Source organism: Macaca nemestrina, chromosome X (assembly GCF_043159975.1).
Source record: "Macaca nemestrina isolate mMacNem1 chromosome X, mMacNem.hap1, whole genome shotgun sequence".
In the NCBI taxonomy this organism is placed as follows: domain Eukaryota; kingdom Metazoa; phylum Chordata; class Mammalia; order Primates; family Cercopithecidae; genus Macaca; species Macaca nemestrina.
Window position 1 is genome coordinate 111,244,507 of NC_092145.1, and position 14,968 is coordinate 111,259,474.

Genomic DNA, 14,968 nt, shown 5'->3' on the forward strand with positions numbered 1-14,968 from the left:
TCCTGGGTTCAAGTGATGCTCCTGCCTCAGCCTCCCAAGTAACTGGGATTACAGGTAACCACTACCATGCCTGGCTAATTTTTTATTTTTAGTACAGATGGGGTTTCACCATGTTGGCCAGGTTGGTCTCGAACTCCCAACCTCAGAGGATCTGCCTGCCTCGGCCTCCCAAAGTGCTGGGATTATAGGCATGAGCCACCATGCCCAGTCCATTTAATTATATTTATAGTGGCTGGTCATGCAGTGGCTCAGGCCTGTAATCTCAGCACTTTGGGAGGCCGAGGCAGGTGGATCACCTGAGGTGAGGAGTTTGAGACTAGCCTGGCCAACATGGCAAAACCCCACCTCTACTGAAAATAGAAAAATTAGCCCAGCATTGTGTCAGGCACCTCTAATCCCAGCTACTCAGGAGGCTGAGGCACGAGAATCGCTTGAACCCAGGAGGTGGAGGTTGCAGTGAGCTGAAATCACGCCGCTATACTCCAGCCTGGGCAACAGAGCGAGACCCTGTCTCAAAATATATTTATTTATTTATTTATAACTTCCAATGTAAAGGCATATTTCTTCCATCCAAGGTGTGTGCTATAATTCATTTACTGCATCCCCTTCTGTTGATAATTTAAGTGGTCTTCAAGCTTTTGCCACAATAATACAATAATGAATCTCACATAAAATTATTTTACACATCTTCAGTGATTTCCTTGAGCCTGATTTGTAACAGAATTATATTAACTCTTTCTTAAGAATATCTGTTTAAGTATCTGTCATCTACTGTACAAACTATTTTATTTATTTACTTTTTTAGAGACAGGGTTTTGCTCTGTCACACAAGCTATAGTGCAGTGCCACGATCATAGCTCACTGCAACCACCAACTCCTGGCCTCAAGTAATCCTCCTGCCTCAGTCTCCCATAGTGCTGAAAATACAGGCATGAGTCACCACACCCAGCAACTCGGTATAAGCCACTCTGTATAAACTCCTTTTTTAATTAAAAAAAATTTGTTTTCATTTTCTAAGGCAGAGTTTCATTATGTCCCCCAAGTTGGGAGTGCAATGGCATGATCTCGGCTCACTGCAACCTCCGCCTCCCGGGTTCAAGCGATTCTCGTGCCTCAGCCTCCTGAATTGCTGGAACCACAGGCGCCCGCCACCATGCCCGGCTAATTTTTGTATGCGTAGTAGAGACAGAGTTTCACCATGCTTGCCAGGTTGGTCTTGAACTCCTGGCCTCAAGTGATCCACCTGCCTTGGCTTCTCAAAGTGCTGTGATTACAGGCATGAACCACCGTACCCGGCCTGTATGAACTCTTGAGGTCCTACACAAGAGAGATCTGTCTCAATAATCTTTTTTTTTTTTTTAATTTTCTGACTGCTTCATTTTTCCTTCATATCAGTAATCTTTGAAGCCTTAGGACCTGGTTCTCACAATATGTTTAATGTTGCTATATGTATATGTGTGTATATATATATTTTGCTGTTAATGCTTAATGTTGCTATATGTATTTTTTTTTTTTTTTTTTTTTTTGAGGCGGAGTTTCACTCTTGTTGCCCAGGCTGGAGTGCAATGGCACGATCTCGGCTCACCACAACCTCCGCCTCCCAGGCTCAAGCAATTCTCCTGCCTCAGCCTCCCCAGTAGCTGGGATTATAGGCATGCGCCACCACGCCCAGCTAATTTTTTGTATTTTTAGTAGAGACGAGGTTTCTCCATGTTGGTCAGGCTGGTCTCGAACTCCTGACCTCAGGTGATCCACCCGCCTCGGCCTCCCAAAGTGCTGGGATTACAGGCGTGAGCCACTGCGCCCGGCCTCTGTTTTTTTTTTTTTTTTTTTTGAGATGGAGTCTCGCTCTGTCGCCCAGGCTGGAGTGCAGTGGCTGGATCTCAGCTCACTGCAAGCTCCGCCTCCCCGGTTCACGCCATTCTCCTGCCTCAGCCTCCCGAGTAGCTGGGACTACAGGCGCCCGCCACCTCGCCTGGCTAGGTTTTTTTTTTGTATTTTTTAGTAGAGACGGGGTTTCACCGTGTTAGCCAGGATGGTCTCGATCTCCTGACCTCGTGATCCACCCGTCTCGGCCTCCCAAAGTGCTGGGATTACAGGCTTGAGCCACCGCGCCCGGCCTAATGTTGCTATATGTATGTGTTTGTATATCTTCCTTCCTTCCTTCCCTCCCTCCCTCCCTCCCTCCCTCCCTTCCTCCCTTCCTCCCTTCCTCCCTCCCTTCCTCCCTTCCTTCCTTCCTTCCTTCCTTCCTCTCTCTTTCTTTCTTTCTTTCTTTCGAGATAAAGTATCACCCTGTTGCCCAGGCTTTAGTGCTGTGGCCTGATAACCACTCAGTGCATCCTCAACCTCCTGGGCTCAAGCGATCCTTCCCACTCAGCTCTCCAAGTAGCTGGGTCCACAGATGTGTGCCATCACACCCCGCTAATTTTTACATTTTTTTGTAGAGTCAGGGTGTCACTATGTTGCCCAGGGTGGTCTCAAAGTCCTGAGCTCAAACAATCCTCCCACCTAGGCCTCCCAAAGTGCTGGGATTACAGGCATAAGCCACTAAGCTTGGCACATGTTGCTATATTTTTTAAATATGTATTTAAATGTCTATATTCCCTACTAAACTACAAGTTTCTTTTTTTCTTTTTTCTTTTTCTTTTCTTTTTTTTTTTTTTTGAGACTGAGTCTCGCTCTGTAACCCAGGCTGGAGTGTTGAGATCTCAGCTCTGCCTCCCGGGTTCAAGTGATTCTCCTGCCTCAACCTCCTGAGTAGCTGGGATTGCAGGCACGTGCCACCACGCCCTGCTAATTTTTGTATTTTCAGTAGAGACAGGGTTTCACCATGTTGGCCAGGCTGGTCTCGGACTACTGACCTCACAAGTGATCCGCCTGCCTCAGCCTCCAAACGTGCTGGGATTACAGGTATGAGCCTGGTCAGTAGACACTATTTCTTTCTTTCTTTCTTTCTTTTTCTTTTTTAAGACAGAGTCTCGCTCTGTCTCCCAGGTTGGAGTGCAGTGGCGGGATCTCGGCTTACTGCAAACTCTGCCTCCCGGGTTCAAGCAATCCTCCTGTCTCAGCCTCCTGAGTAGCTGGGACTACAGGTGCCACCACCAGCCCGGCTAATTTTTGTATTTTTAGTAGAGACAGGGTTTCACCATATGAGTCAGGCTGGTCTCAAAGTCCTGACCTCAGGTGATCCACCAGCCTAAGCCTCCCAAAATGCTAGGATTACAGGCATGAGCTACCACGCCTGGCCAGTAGGCACTTTATGTCTATTATTTACTATTGTAGACAACTGACACTCCTTCCCCCGCCCCCGACCCTGACTTTTTCTTTTTTAGAGACGGGGTCTCGCTCTGTCACCCATGCTGGAATGCAGTGGCGCGATAAGAGCTAAGTGCAGCCTCGAACTCCTGGGCCTCAGGCCATCCTCCTGCCTCAGCCTGTGGACTAAATGAAACTACAGGTGCACGCCACCACACCTGGCTGATTATTTCTAAATGATTTACTTCATCAACACTTCCCACATGAGTAGGGCACACAGTAGGCGCTCCATAAATACTTGTCAAACGCCTACACGAAGGAATCAATGCCTGGCAAGAATGAATCCACCTTCCACCATGCCTACCTCGCTAAAAACTACATTTCCGGCCGGGCGTGGTGGCTTACGCCTGTAGTCCCAGCACTGTGGGGGGCCGAGGCAGGCGGATCACGAGGTCAGGAGATGGAGACTATCCTGGCTAACACGGTGAAACCCGTCTCTACTAAAAATACAAAAATTAGCCGGGCGTGGTGGCGCATGCCTGTAGCCTCAGCTACTCGGGAGGCTGCAGCAGGAGAAGCGCTTGAACCCGGGAGGCAGAGGTTGCAGTGAGCCGAGATCACGCCACTGCACTCCAGCCTGGGCAACAGAGCAAGACTCCATCTTTAAAAAAAAAAGAAACAAAAACAAAACAAAACAAAAAAAACTACATTTCCCTGTGCACTTGGCGCGACGCACTCCCACGACGTTTGAAAGAGCGACAATTACTTCCCACGGCCCCTTACCGCCCCCTCCCGCCGGTGCCACAGTGGTTGATGGGAAGGTAGTTTTTACGCACTTTGGCCGGCCCCTAGCGATCCGAACCCAAACTAAATTTCCCAGCAAGCAGCGCGCAGGCCTGGGAAAAAGGGCAAGATGGCTGACTCCGAAGAGGGTGTTTTGCCGCTGACGGCTGCTTCCACTGCCCCAATTTCCTTCGGCTTCACTCGCACGTCCGCACGGAGGCGGCTGGCCGACTCGGGAGACGGCGCGAGGCCATCTCCGGAGGAGAAGGATTTCTTGAAAACCGTGGAAGGGAGGGAGCTGCAGAGGTGACGCGCCGGGTCTTTCACACCTTGGAAATCGCTGCGGTGGGCGTAAGCGGGAGGGAGGAATCTCACTCAGTCGTTTGTCTTGGTGACAGTGACCTGTTAAGCCTGAAGCACAGCCTGAGTAAATTCGTGGAGGCCAGAAGGCTGGAGTTTATAAGAGGGGTGGGGAAATTGGGCCTGATAGCCGTGGGAATTGCGAAGAGAGGATGTATTACTGAGAAGAAGTGTCTTTAGGACTTGAGGACACTGAGGTGTGTGCGTTCTGGGAGAAGGAAAGAATGAGAAAATGACAGGACCTGCTAGTGTCTCAGCTGAAGTGGTGGGGCTTCTCTGATATGGGGAACGGGATGGAGCGGCAGATTCAGGTTGATGGAGGCCACCATCAGCTTAATGAGGAGAGGAGAGTCTGAGGGAGGGATTTCCAGAAGAGAATCAGGCATCTGGGAAGCTGTTTGGGAACCTGGAGCTAGGGAGGGTCTAGGCTGAAGATAGTGATTTGTGGGCCATTGTGGAAGCCGGTCTTGAGTTAAACAGAGAGTCCAGGACTTATTTCTCGAAGGCACTGACATTTACGAGTTGGGGGCACTGGGGGAGATAATCCAAAGAATGCATGATCAGAGAGGTACAGGAGATCCAGACATGGAGTAGAGAAGGCATGGTCTGTGGGGCTGGGGTGAGTTTGGCTCTCGTGTTTTCTCTGAATAAAGGAGTGTGACCCACTGACACTGCCATTCTCCCAACCCCACCCCTCTGTGTCCACATCAGTGTGAAGCCCCAGGAAGCCCCCAAGGAACTCGTCATCCCTTTGATCCAGAATGGCCATCGCAGGCAGTCACCAGCCCGGCCCCCTGGGCCATCCACAGATACTGAGGCCTTGGCAGATGGGGTGCTGTCCCAGGCTGTGAAGGAGCTCATTGAGGGTGAGTGATGCCCCTTTACCCTTCCCCAGTGAAGGAAGAAGATGAAGAAGGTGGAAGGATAGAGTGGGACTTCATTGCTCCCTCCTATTCTTCCCTTAGAATCCAAGAAGTCTCTGGAAGAGAGAGAGAATGCGGGTGTCGACCCCACGCTCGCTATCCCCATGATCCAGAAAGGATGCACCCCCAGCGGGGAAGGGGCAGACAGCGAACCCCGGGCAGAGACAGTGAGCTGGCCCCTTGTCCCCCTCCTGCCCCAGCCTTTCTTTGCCCTGTCTGCTAGGCTGTGTCCCTGCACATAGCAGGGAAAGTCTGTGTGCTAGAGGCCCGCCACCTGTCCTTTCTCCTGTCATCCTTTTTGGAAGCATTACCAAATGAATCTGGATATCTGGATGCTAAAAACGTACTTGAATCCTAGGATTATCTGAATGAGGTGTGCAGCAAAGGGAACAGGAAATGTAAAGGCCCTGAAGGTAGACAATGCCTAGAGTGTTTGCGGAACACCAAAGAGACTAGTGTGACTGAAGTGGAATAAGTGAGGGGAAGGGATAGTAGACGAAGTCAGAAAGGAGATGGGGGTGCTAGACAAGGCAGGGCCTTGTAGGCCATTGTGAGGACTTTGGCTTTTACTCTGAGTGGGATGAGAGCCTAGGCAAGCCCTGAGCATAGATGAAATATGATTTATGATTTGACAGCATCCCTCTGGCTGCTGTGAACAGACTCATTAGTGAAGGTGGAAGCAAGGGGATGAGTAGTCCAGGCTAGAGATGCTGGGGACTTAGACCAGAGTGGTCTGGAAGGATAAGTAGGGTTTAGTGAGAGGGAAGAACAGAGTGAGTGTTCCTGTTGGTAGTAACAGCCCAAGCAATGGCATAGTGGCAGAAAATCGATGTGGTGTGTGTCCATCAGTGAGGCAACATGTGGTGTGTCTGGAGTGAATGGGAAGGAGTGATGATGGAAGGTGACGAGGAGATGTGAGAGGCGTGTCTACAGGAGTAACCAAGTCTGTCTTTCATACCCACAGACCTGACTTTTCACCTCTTCTTTCATAAATTTCTTGCATTGCTTCTTTGGAGTCTAGTTCTCCTACAGCCCCAGAACACTCTCTTTCAACTGAACTGTTCTCTTCAGCCTTCAGATGTGCTCTGATTTCCTTCAACTTTTTTTTGTTTGTTTGTTTTTTGTTTTTTGAGACAGAGTCTTGCCCTGTGGCCCAGGCTAGAGTGAAGTGGTACGATCTCGGCTCACTGCAACCTCCCGCTCCCGGGATCAAGCGATTCTCCTGCCTTAGCCTCCCAAGTAGCTGGGATTACAGACACGTGTCACTACCGCCTGGCTAGTTTTTGTATTTTTAGTAGAAACGAGGTTTTGCCACGTTGGTCAGGCTGGTCTTGAACTCCTGACTTCAGGTGATCTACCCACCTTGGCCTCCCAGAGTGCTGGGATTACAGGCATGATCCACTGTGCCCAGCTCCTTCATCTTTAAAGAAAAAAAAGATCCTCACTTCCCTCTTCATCCTTTCATCCTGTTCCAGCTTTAACCTCATTCCTCTAATTTTTCCCTCTATAAACCTCCTCCTGCAGCTTTATACATATCAGGTGACCAAAAATTCCATCCATCCTTCCTCTCACTCAGCATAAAAACCTTGGAGTCGGCCGAGCCTGTAATCCCAACACTTTGGGAGGCTGAGGTGGGCGGATCACCTGAGATCAGGAGTTCAAGACCAGCCTGACCAACATGGCGAAACCCCATCGCTAGTAAAAATACAAAAATTAGCTGGGCATGGTGGAACATGTCTGTAATCACAGCTACTCAGGAGGCTGAGGCAGGAGAATTGCTTGAAACCAGGAGACTGATGTAGCAGTGAGCTGAGATTGTGCAACTGCACTCCAGCCTGGGCAACAGAGCAAGACTTCATCTCAAGAAAAAAGAAAAAAAAAGAAAACCTTGGAGTCATCCTCAATTCCCCTCTTTATTTCATGCCCCATACACTCTGCCAGCACAATCCTTCATGTTTTTTCAAAATGACACCCAGAACTGACCACTTCTCACCGCCACCAGCATCTCTCATCTGGACTATTAGAGTAATTTCCTCACTGGTCCCTCTTATGGCTCCCACCTGGCTCAGGGTCCTCTGACTCCTGCCCAGCTCTCCTGATTTGATCTCTTCCCCACCCTTCTCTGCTCTCTACTCTCACTATCTCCATTTCAGTCATGGTGACTTTTACCCCTCACACATACCAAGCCTTGTCCAGCCTCAGGGCCTTTGCTGTAACTGTGCTTTCAGCTCGGGACACTTTCTTCTCATATCCTCCTGGCTCCCTCTGCTATCATTTCCTGATCTCTGCTTAAATGTCAACCCAGAGGCACTCCCTCTCCATCCCTCTGCATCTTCTTACCCTGCTTTCTTGTTCTTTACGTCACCACCTGACATATCATGTTTTCTGGGTTTTATTTATAGTATGTCTCCACAACTAGATCAGAAGCTCTGCAAGGGTAGGGGTTTTTGTCTGTTTGGTTCACAGGTTCATCCCCAGTACCTAGAACAGTACTTGCCATAGACTAGGTGCTTTCTATTTGTTGAAGGACTGAACATGGAGGAGTACAGTGAGGGATGGAAAGAGGAAATCAAAACACCCTTGAGCTGATTGGAAAAGATGCGTAGCAGGTCTCCCAGTGGGTGGCAGCAAGTGCACTTCAAACAGAGGACCCAGTGTAAGCAAAGCCTGACCCTCCTTCCTCTACCTGAACCTGTAGGTGCCAGAGGAGGCTAATTATGAGGCGGTCCCCGTGGAGGCCTATGGGCTGGCCATGCTGCGGGGCATGGGCTGGAAACCTGGCGAGGGCATCGGCCGCACCTTCAATCAGTGAGTTCTGGGATAGGGGCGAGGGGACAGACAGATCAGGCTGCAATCAAGATCCCCAGGGTCACTGCCAAACCAGAACCACTCCAGGCAGGGAGGGAGGATACATTATCGCCCTAACTAATTCAGTAGCCCCTTCCACTACTGTTTTAAACTCCCATTTGCCCTTTGAAACTCTAATAGAATCCCATTTATATAAAGTCTGCCTCTAGGGACATCAATTTCTTCATCTGAAAAATGGGGGTAATAGTACTGACTTCACAGGTCTGTTGTGAGAGTTAAATGAAATTATACACATAGGCCAGGTAGTGGCTCATGCCTGTAATCCCAGCATTTTGGGAGACTGAGGCAGGAGGATCACTTAACCCCAGGAGTTTGAGACTGGCCTGGGCAACATAGGGAGGCCCCATCTCTACAAAAGATTAATTCATTTTAAGAAATTAGGCCGGGCGCAGTGGATCAAGCCTGTAATCCCAGCACTTTGGGAGGCCGACAAGGGCGGATCACGAGGTCAGGAGATTGAGACCATCCTGGCTAACAGGGTGAAACCCCGTCTCTACTAAAAAATACAAAAAACTAGCCGGGCAAGGTGGCGGGCGCCTGTAGTCCCAGCTACTCCGGAGGCTGAGGCAGGAGAATGGCGTAAACCCGGGAGGCGGAGCTTGCAGTGAGCTGAGATCCGGCCACTGCTCTCCAGCCTGGGCTACAGAGCGAGACTCCGTCTCAAAAAAAAAAAAAAAAATTAGAGCCAGGCGCAGTGCCTCGTGCCTGTAATCCCAGCACTTTGGGAGGCTGAGGCGGGTGGATCACAAGGTCTGGAGATCAAGACCATCCTGGCTAACACGGTGAAAGCCCATCTCTACTAAAAAAAAAATACAAAAAATTAGCCGGGCATGGTGGCGGGCGCCTGTAGTCCCAGCTACTCAGGAGGTGGAGCTTGTAGTGAACTGAAATCGCACCACTGCACTCCAGCCTGGGCGACAGAGTGACACGCCATCTCAAAAAAAAAAAAAAAGATAAAGAAACTATATACGTAAAGCACATACAGTAGGCCCTGACCCCAAGAAAGCGTAGACTAAACATTTGCTATTGTCATGCAGACTTACAACCCTTTCTTCGCAATTGCAAACTCAAGAATTGTGAAAACCAAACATTTTTTTCATAACCCATTGGCAGCCAACTATGACCTGAATTGGCGTTGAGTTTTTTTTTTTTTTTTTTTTTGAGATGGAGTCTCTGTCACCCAGGCTGGGATGCAGTGGTGCAGTCTCAGCTCGCTGCAACCTCTACCTCCTGAGTTCAAGTGATTCTCCTGCCTCAGCCTCCTGAGTAGCTGAGATTACAGGAATGCACCAGCACGCCTGGTTAATTTTTGTATGTTTAGAAGAGATGAGGTTTCCCCATGTTGGCCAGGCTGGTCTTGAACTCCTGACCTTAGGTGATCTGCCAACCTCAGTCTCCCAAAGTGCTGGGATTACAGGCATGAGCCACCGTGCCCAACCATGTTGAGTTTTTATAGTCCGTTTCTCCTGCTTGGTGTGAATATTCATATGATTTCCCCTGTAGAAATAGTATATTTGGTTACAGTGATCTGCCTCTGATCTCACTGTAGATATTATGTAATAGATGGTATATGCAGCATGTTATTAGGTCGAACCAAATGAAATTGCTGTTTCTGTAGGTCAAAAATAGTCCTAATATGAGATCGGAAAGGGCAACCTTGAAAATATCGATGGGGGCCAGACACGGTGACTCACACCTGTAATCCTAGCACTATGGGAGGCCAAAGAGGGCGGATCAGCTGAGGTCAGGAGTTCGAGACCAGCCTGACCAACATGGTGAAACCCTGTCTCTACTAAAAATACAAAATTAGCCAGGCATGGTGGCATGCTCCTGTAACCCCAGCAACTTGGGAGGCTGAGGCAGGAGAGTCGCTTGAACCCAGGAGGCGGAGGTTGCATTGAGCCGAGATTGAGCCATTGTACTCCACCCTGGATGGCAAGAGCAAAACTCCGTCTCCAAAAAAAAAAGAAAAGAAAAGAAAATGTCAATGGTGGGGGTGGGGGTTTGGGCAGGGAGAGGAGGTAAATAAGGTGTTGAAGACTATTGCATCCTCTCCAACAAACCCATGTTCTCCCTGCAGAGTAGTGAAGCCCCGTGTCAACTCACTGAGGCCCAAGGGGTTAGGGCTGGGTGCCAACCTGTCTGAGGCCCAGGCCTTGACCCCCACCGGCCCCTCCCACATGCCAAGGCCAGATGAGGAGCAAGAGAAGGATAAGGAAGATCAGCCTCAAGGGCTGGTGCCAGGAGGAGCTGTGGTGGTTCTTTCTGGCCCTCACCGAGGCCTCTATGGGAAGGTAAGGAACCAAGATATCCCGGGAGCCCAAAACAGGCAGTAGGGAAGGTTGATCCGAGGGTCAGATGGAGGAATAATTGGGTTTGAGGTAGAAAGGCTGGGAGTCCTAGTCTTTTAGGTCTGCTTGGCCCACTGCCTCACTCAGTAACCCGGGACCACTTGCTGGCCTTTGTGAGCCTCAGTTCCCAGCTAAAAGGAAGAGAGTGCCATATGCCACAAGTCCCTGAGGATTAAATGCTTAAAGGATCCAAGGAAGCCCCACAGTCAGTTGAGGGAGACACAGGAACCAGACCTAGTCCCACTTCTTAGGGGTCAGAGTCTGGTTGGGGAGACAGAGGAAGCAGGCCTCTTAGAGGTAAGGGATTGACATCTTGGTCCTAGGAATGTGGGTGGAGTCCACAACCCCTACCTGACTTCTTCCCCTCAACACTTTAGGTGGAAGGCCTTGATCCTGACAATGTTCGGGCCATGGTTCGTCTGGCTGTGGGGAGCCGGGTGGTGACTGTTAGTGAGTACTGCCTGCGGCCTGTCTCCCAGCAGGAGTTTAACAAGAACACCTTGGACCTCAGTGAGTGAGCCTCTTGTAGAGCTAGGGGAGTTGACGACGCATTCCTAGGGGTGGCAGGGCCTGGCTCATGGAGTGGTTTTAGATCTGCAGCAGGGAGGGGCAGCAGTGTGCCTGGCAGGTATGACTTCCAATCAGAGGTCAGGAGGTGAGAATGGGCGTAAGTGACTTACTCCATTTGATTGGAGAAAGGTCGATGTCATACCCCTGGGTCTGTAGCCTGTCTCTGAGTGGGAAGAAACAGGTGCAGAAAGCAGTTCCTACCCTCGAGATCTTTGTCCATTTGGGGTGATGAACCTCTCTTTTACTAGGGAGTGAGAACTGCTAGAATTAGGGTGTGACCAAGAAGGAAGGAATTCTAGGCAGACAGAACAGCACAGGCGAAGGCATTTCAGTAGGATGGGGCAGTTTGGCAAATGGGTATAGACAGAGCTTTCCGGGAATCTCTAGTCGACACTAGGTGAGCATTGTTGGTGTGGGCTAGGTCAGCTGTGGAAGGGTTCCTGAAGGAAGCTGAAATGGTTGAGAGGTCGGGGAGAGGCATTCTACTAGCAAATGCATGAGGGGTGAGAGGGGTACTTTGGCAGGTGGGAGGTGGCTCTAGGCTGAGACATGGCCTTGGAAGGAAAGGGCAGTGAGACACTGAGGCTCTGTCCTGGTTCTCATAACCTCTTGAACAGGCCAGGTGAGCAAAACTTCCTTCCCCAGGGCAACAGAATGGAACTGCCTCATCACGGAAGACCCTCCGGAATCAAGAACTCCACGTCCAGCAGGACAACTCAGAGAGGAAGCGGAAACACCTTCCAGACCGGTGGGACTCTGAGCATATGGGAGGGGTCAAGAGGGCAGGGCTGTGGGTAGGCTCGAGCAGCCCGGGAAGGCTTCCAAGGCAAGGCAGGCTCATAGAAGGAACTGGGAACTGCATTGTGGGTGGGTTTCATAGCATAGGCAAAGGGAGGGCAACTGTAAAGTGCATCTGATGAAGAGCTAAGCCTGATGCTCGGACCTTCTCCACAGACTGGATGGGCCTGCAGCCAAGAGTGAGAAAGCAGCCCCCAGGAGTCAGCACTGGTTGCACAGGGACCTGCGCGTGCGGTTTGTGGACAAGATGTACAAAGGAGGCCAATATTACAACACCAAGGTGGGAACCCTGCAGCTTGAGTCCCCTTCCCCTCCTCCAGGGACTGGGCCCCCCTACCTCTCTAAAATCTCACATCCCCCTGACCTGTATCCCCAGATGATAATTGAAGATGTCCTAAGCCCAGATACCTGTGTATGTCGGACAGATGAAGGCCGAGTCCTGGAAGGTGAGTTTGAGTGATGGCAGCTGGAGGTTGATCAAGAAGAGTGTCTTAGGCCCAGAGCGTGGCCCAGGCAAAGCTGGGAGGTTGGGCAGAGTTCAGGTATTTTGCAAGGCCTAGCATCCTCTTATAGAACATTAGACACTTCCATGATGGTGGTTATCTTGAGCCTCACTCCACTCTCCCAATCTGTCAAGTTTTCTTTTTCTTTCTTTTTTCTGGGGGGGACAAAGTCTTGCTCTGTCACCAAGGCTGGAGTTCAGTGGCGTGATCTCGGCTCACTGCAACCTCCACCTCCCGGTTCAAGCAATTCTTCCGCCTCAGCCTCCTGAGTAGCTGGGATTACAGGCAAGCGTCACCACACCTGGCCAATTTTTGTGTTTTTAGTCGAGATGGAGTTTCACCATGTTGGCCATGCTGGTCTTGAACTCCTGACCTCAAGCAATCCTCCCGCCTCAGCCTCCCAAAGTGCTGAGATTACAAGCGTGATCCACTGCACCCAGCCTCCGGTCTGTCAAATTAGCATGGAAATTACTATTTCTTCCTCTTGTGATTGGTGCCTTAGTGAAGGGATGTGTAGTGAGCTCTCAGTGCAGGGCAGGGGTTAAAACATGCCCACAATAAAAAGTGCCTGTTGTTATCACCACCACCATATAGACATGCTCCTTTTATTACAGTGATTTTTGGAAACTACTCCTTAGGCTTCTTCATCTGTGAAATGGATGTGGTGGGACTCCATCTGTCAACAGGTATAGAGTGGCTCCAGGGAATACAGGAAAGGCCCCTTCTTTTTTTTTTTTTTTTTTTTTTTTGAGACACAGTTTTGCTCTGTCGCCCAGGCTGGAGTGCAGTGGCGTGATCTCGGCTCACTGCAACCTCCACCTCCTGGGTTCAAACAATTCTTCTGCCTCAGCCTCCTGAGTAGCTGGGACTACAGGTGCCCACCACCACACCCAGCTAATTTTTGTATTTTTAATAGACAGGTTTTCACCATATTGACCAGGCTGGTCTCGAACTCCTGACCTTGTGATCCCCCTGCCTCAGCCTCCCAAAGTGCTGGGATTACAGGCATGAGCTGTAGTGCTGTGACACCATCATGGATCACTGCCACCTCAAATTCCTGGTTCCAAGCCATCCTCTCACCTCATCCTCCTAAGTAGCTGGGACTGCAGACACTCACCACCACGCCTGGCTAATGTTAAAATTTTTGTAGTCTGGGTGCAGTGGCTCATGCCCGTAATCCCAGCACTTTGGGAGGCCGAGGAGGGTGGATCACCTGAGGTCGGGAGTTCGAGACCAGCCTGACCAACATGTCGAAACCCCGTCTCTACTAAAAATACAAAATTAGCCAAGCACAGTAGTGGGCACCTGTAATCCCAGCTACTCAGGAGGCTGAGGCAGGAGAATCGTTTAAACCCAGGAGGTGGAGGTTGCCGTGAGCCGAGATCATACCATTGCACTCCAGCCTGGGCAACAAGAGCCAAACTCGGTCTCAAAAAACAAAAAAAAAAAGAAAAATTGTAGAGACAAGGTCTAACCATCTTGCCCAGGTTGGTCTCCAACTCCTGGGCTCAAACGATCCTCCCACCTCAGCCTCCCAAAGTGCTGGGACTACAGGTGTGAGCCACCACGCCTGGCCAGGAAAGGCCCTTGTGACAGGACGCTGGCTGGGCTGGTCCTTGCTGTGGGCCTCACTCCCCTCTCCCTTATCTGTAGGCCTGAGGGAAGACATGCTGGAAACCCTGGTTCCCAAGGCAGAGGGTGACCGTGTGATGGTCGTGCTGGGCCCACAGGCTGGAAGGGTGAGTCTCAGACCTGGCAATAGAGGTTTGTGGGTCGTTCAGCGCCTGTCCCAGGGTCTAGGCTGGCCTCGTTGATTCCACTTCACCTCTGTTCCAGGTGGGACATTTGCTGAGCCGGGACAGAGCACGGAGCCGGGCTTTGGTGCAACTGCCAAGAGAAGATCAGGTGGTGGAGCTTCACTACGATGCCATCTGCCAGTACATGGGCCCTAGTGACACAGATGATGACTGACCCATGGGACTCCTCCCATCCCCCAGGCTGGTACCAGTTCTGTACCATATGAGAAAGTTGCCTTCAAGAAGGTGGGAAGATCATTGTTCCATCCTCTACTTCTGGTGCAGTCCTGGGACAAGGACAAGGGAAAGGGATGGGTGAACCAGTAGGGAAGCTAGAAACAAACCCAAGGTTTACCAAAATTTAGGGTATAATAAAAACCATTTCAAGTACTTAATAGAAAGATGAAATCATAAGTGGTATGATGAGCTGCGAATTAAGGTGGGAACTGAGTTGACTGAGGTGGGAACCATTTCATTTTTCAGCCTTGCTTTTCTGCTCAGGGTACAGGACAAGTTAAAGGACTCATTTGATTGTGAGCTCACTCTTGGAATATAGAAACTATGAGCTTCGGCACAATGGTGCATGCCTGTAATCCTAACACTTTAGGTGGCTGAGGTGGTTGGATCACTTGAGCCCAGGAGTTCAAGACCAGACTGGGCAACAAGGCGAAACACTGTCTCTACTAAAAGTACAAAAATACAAAAAATTATCAAGGTGTGATGGTGCACACCTATAATCCTAGCTACTCAGGAGGCTA

At 50.2% G+C, this 14,968-nt stretch overlaps 1 protein-coding gene across 1 annotated transcript; it reads left to right on the forward strand.

Moving 5' to 3' along the window:
* The first annotated feature begins 4,144 nt into the window (after positions 1-4,144).
* Positions 4,145-14,618, forward strand: LOC105493924 (G-patch domain and KOW motifs). Its single transcript, XM_011761930.2, has 11 exons — positions 4,145-4,347; positions 5,113-5,267; positions 5,367-5,491; positions 8,023-8,132; positions 10,273-10,486; positions 10,921-11,053; positions 11,759-11,861; positions 12,068-12,191; positions 12,288-12,357; positions 14,068-14,153; positions 14,251-14,618. The coding sequence occupies exons 1-11, from the start codon at positions 4,172-4,174 to the stop codon at positions 14,383-14,385; spliced, it is 1,431 nt and encodes a 476-aa protein (XP_011760232.2). The 5' UTR covers positions 4,145-4,171; the 3' UTR covers positions 14,386-14,618.
* The last annotated feature ends 350 nt before the right edge of the window (positions 14,619-14,968 follow it).

Excerpts from the sequence above, each read along its gene's own strand:
- LOC105493924 (XM_011761930.2), top strand. The coding sequence starts at position 4,172 with ATGGCTGACTCCGAAGAGGGTGTTTTGCCGCTGACGGCTGCTTCCACT. Across the intron at positions 4,348-5,112 it reads GAAGGGAGGGAGCTGCAGAG|TGTGAAGCCCCAGGAAGCCC; the intron begins GTGACGCGCCGG and ends TGTCCACATCAG. Across the intron at positions 5,492-8,022 it reads GCGAACCCCGGGCAGAGACA|GTGCCAGAGGAGGCTAATTA; the intron begins GTGAGCTGGCCC and ends CTGAACCTGTAG.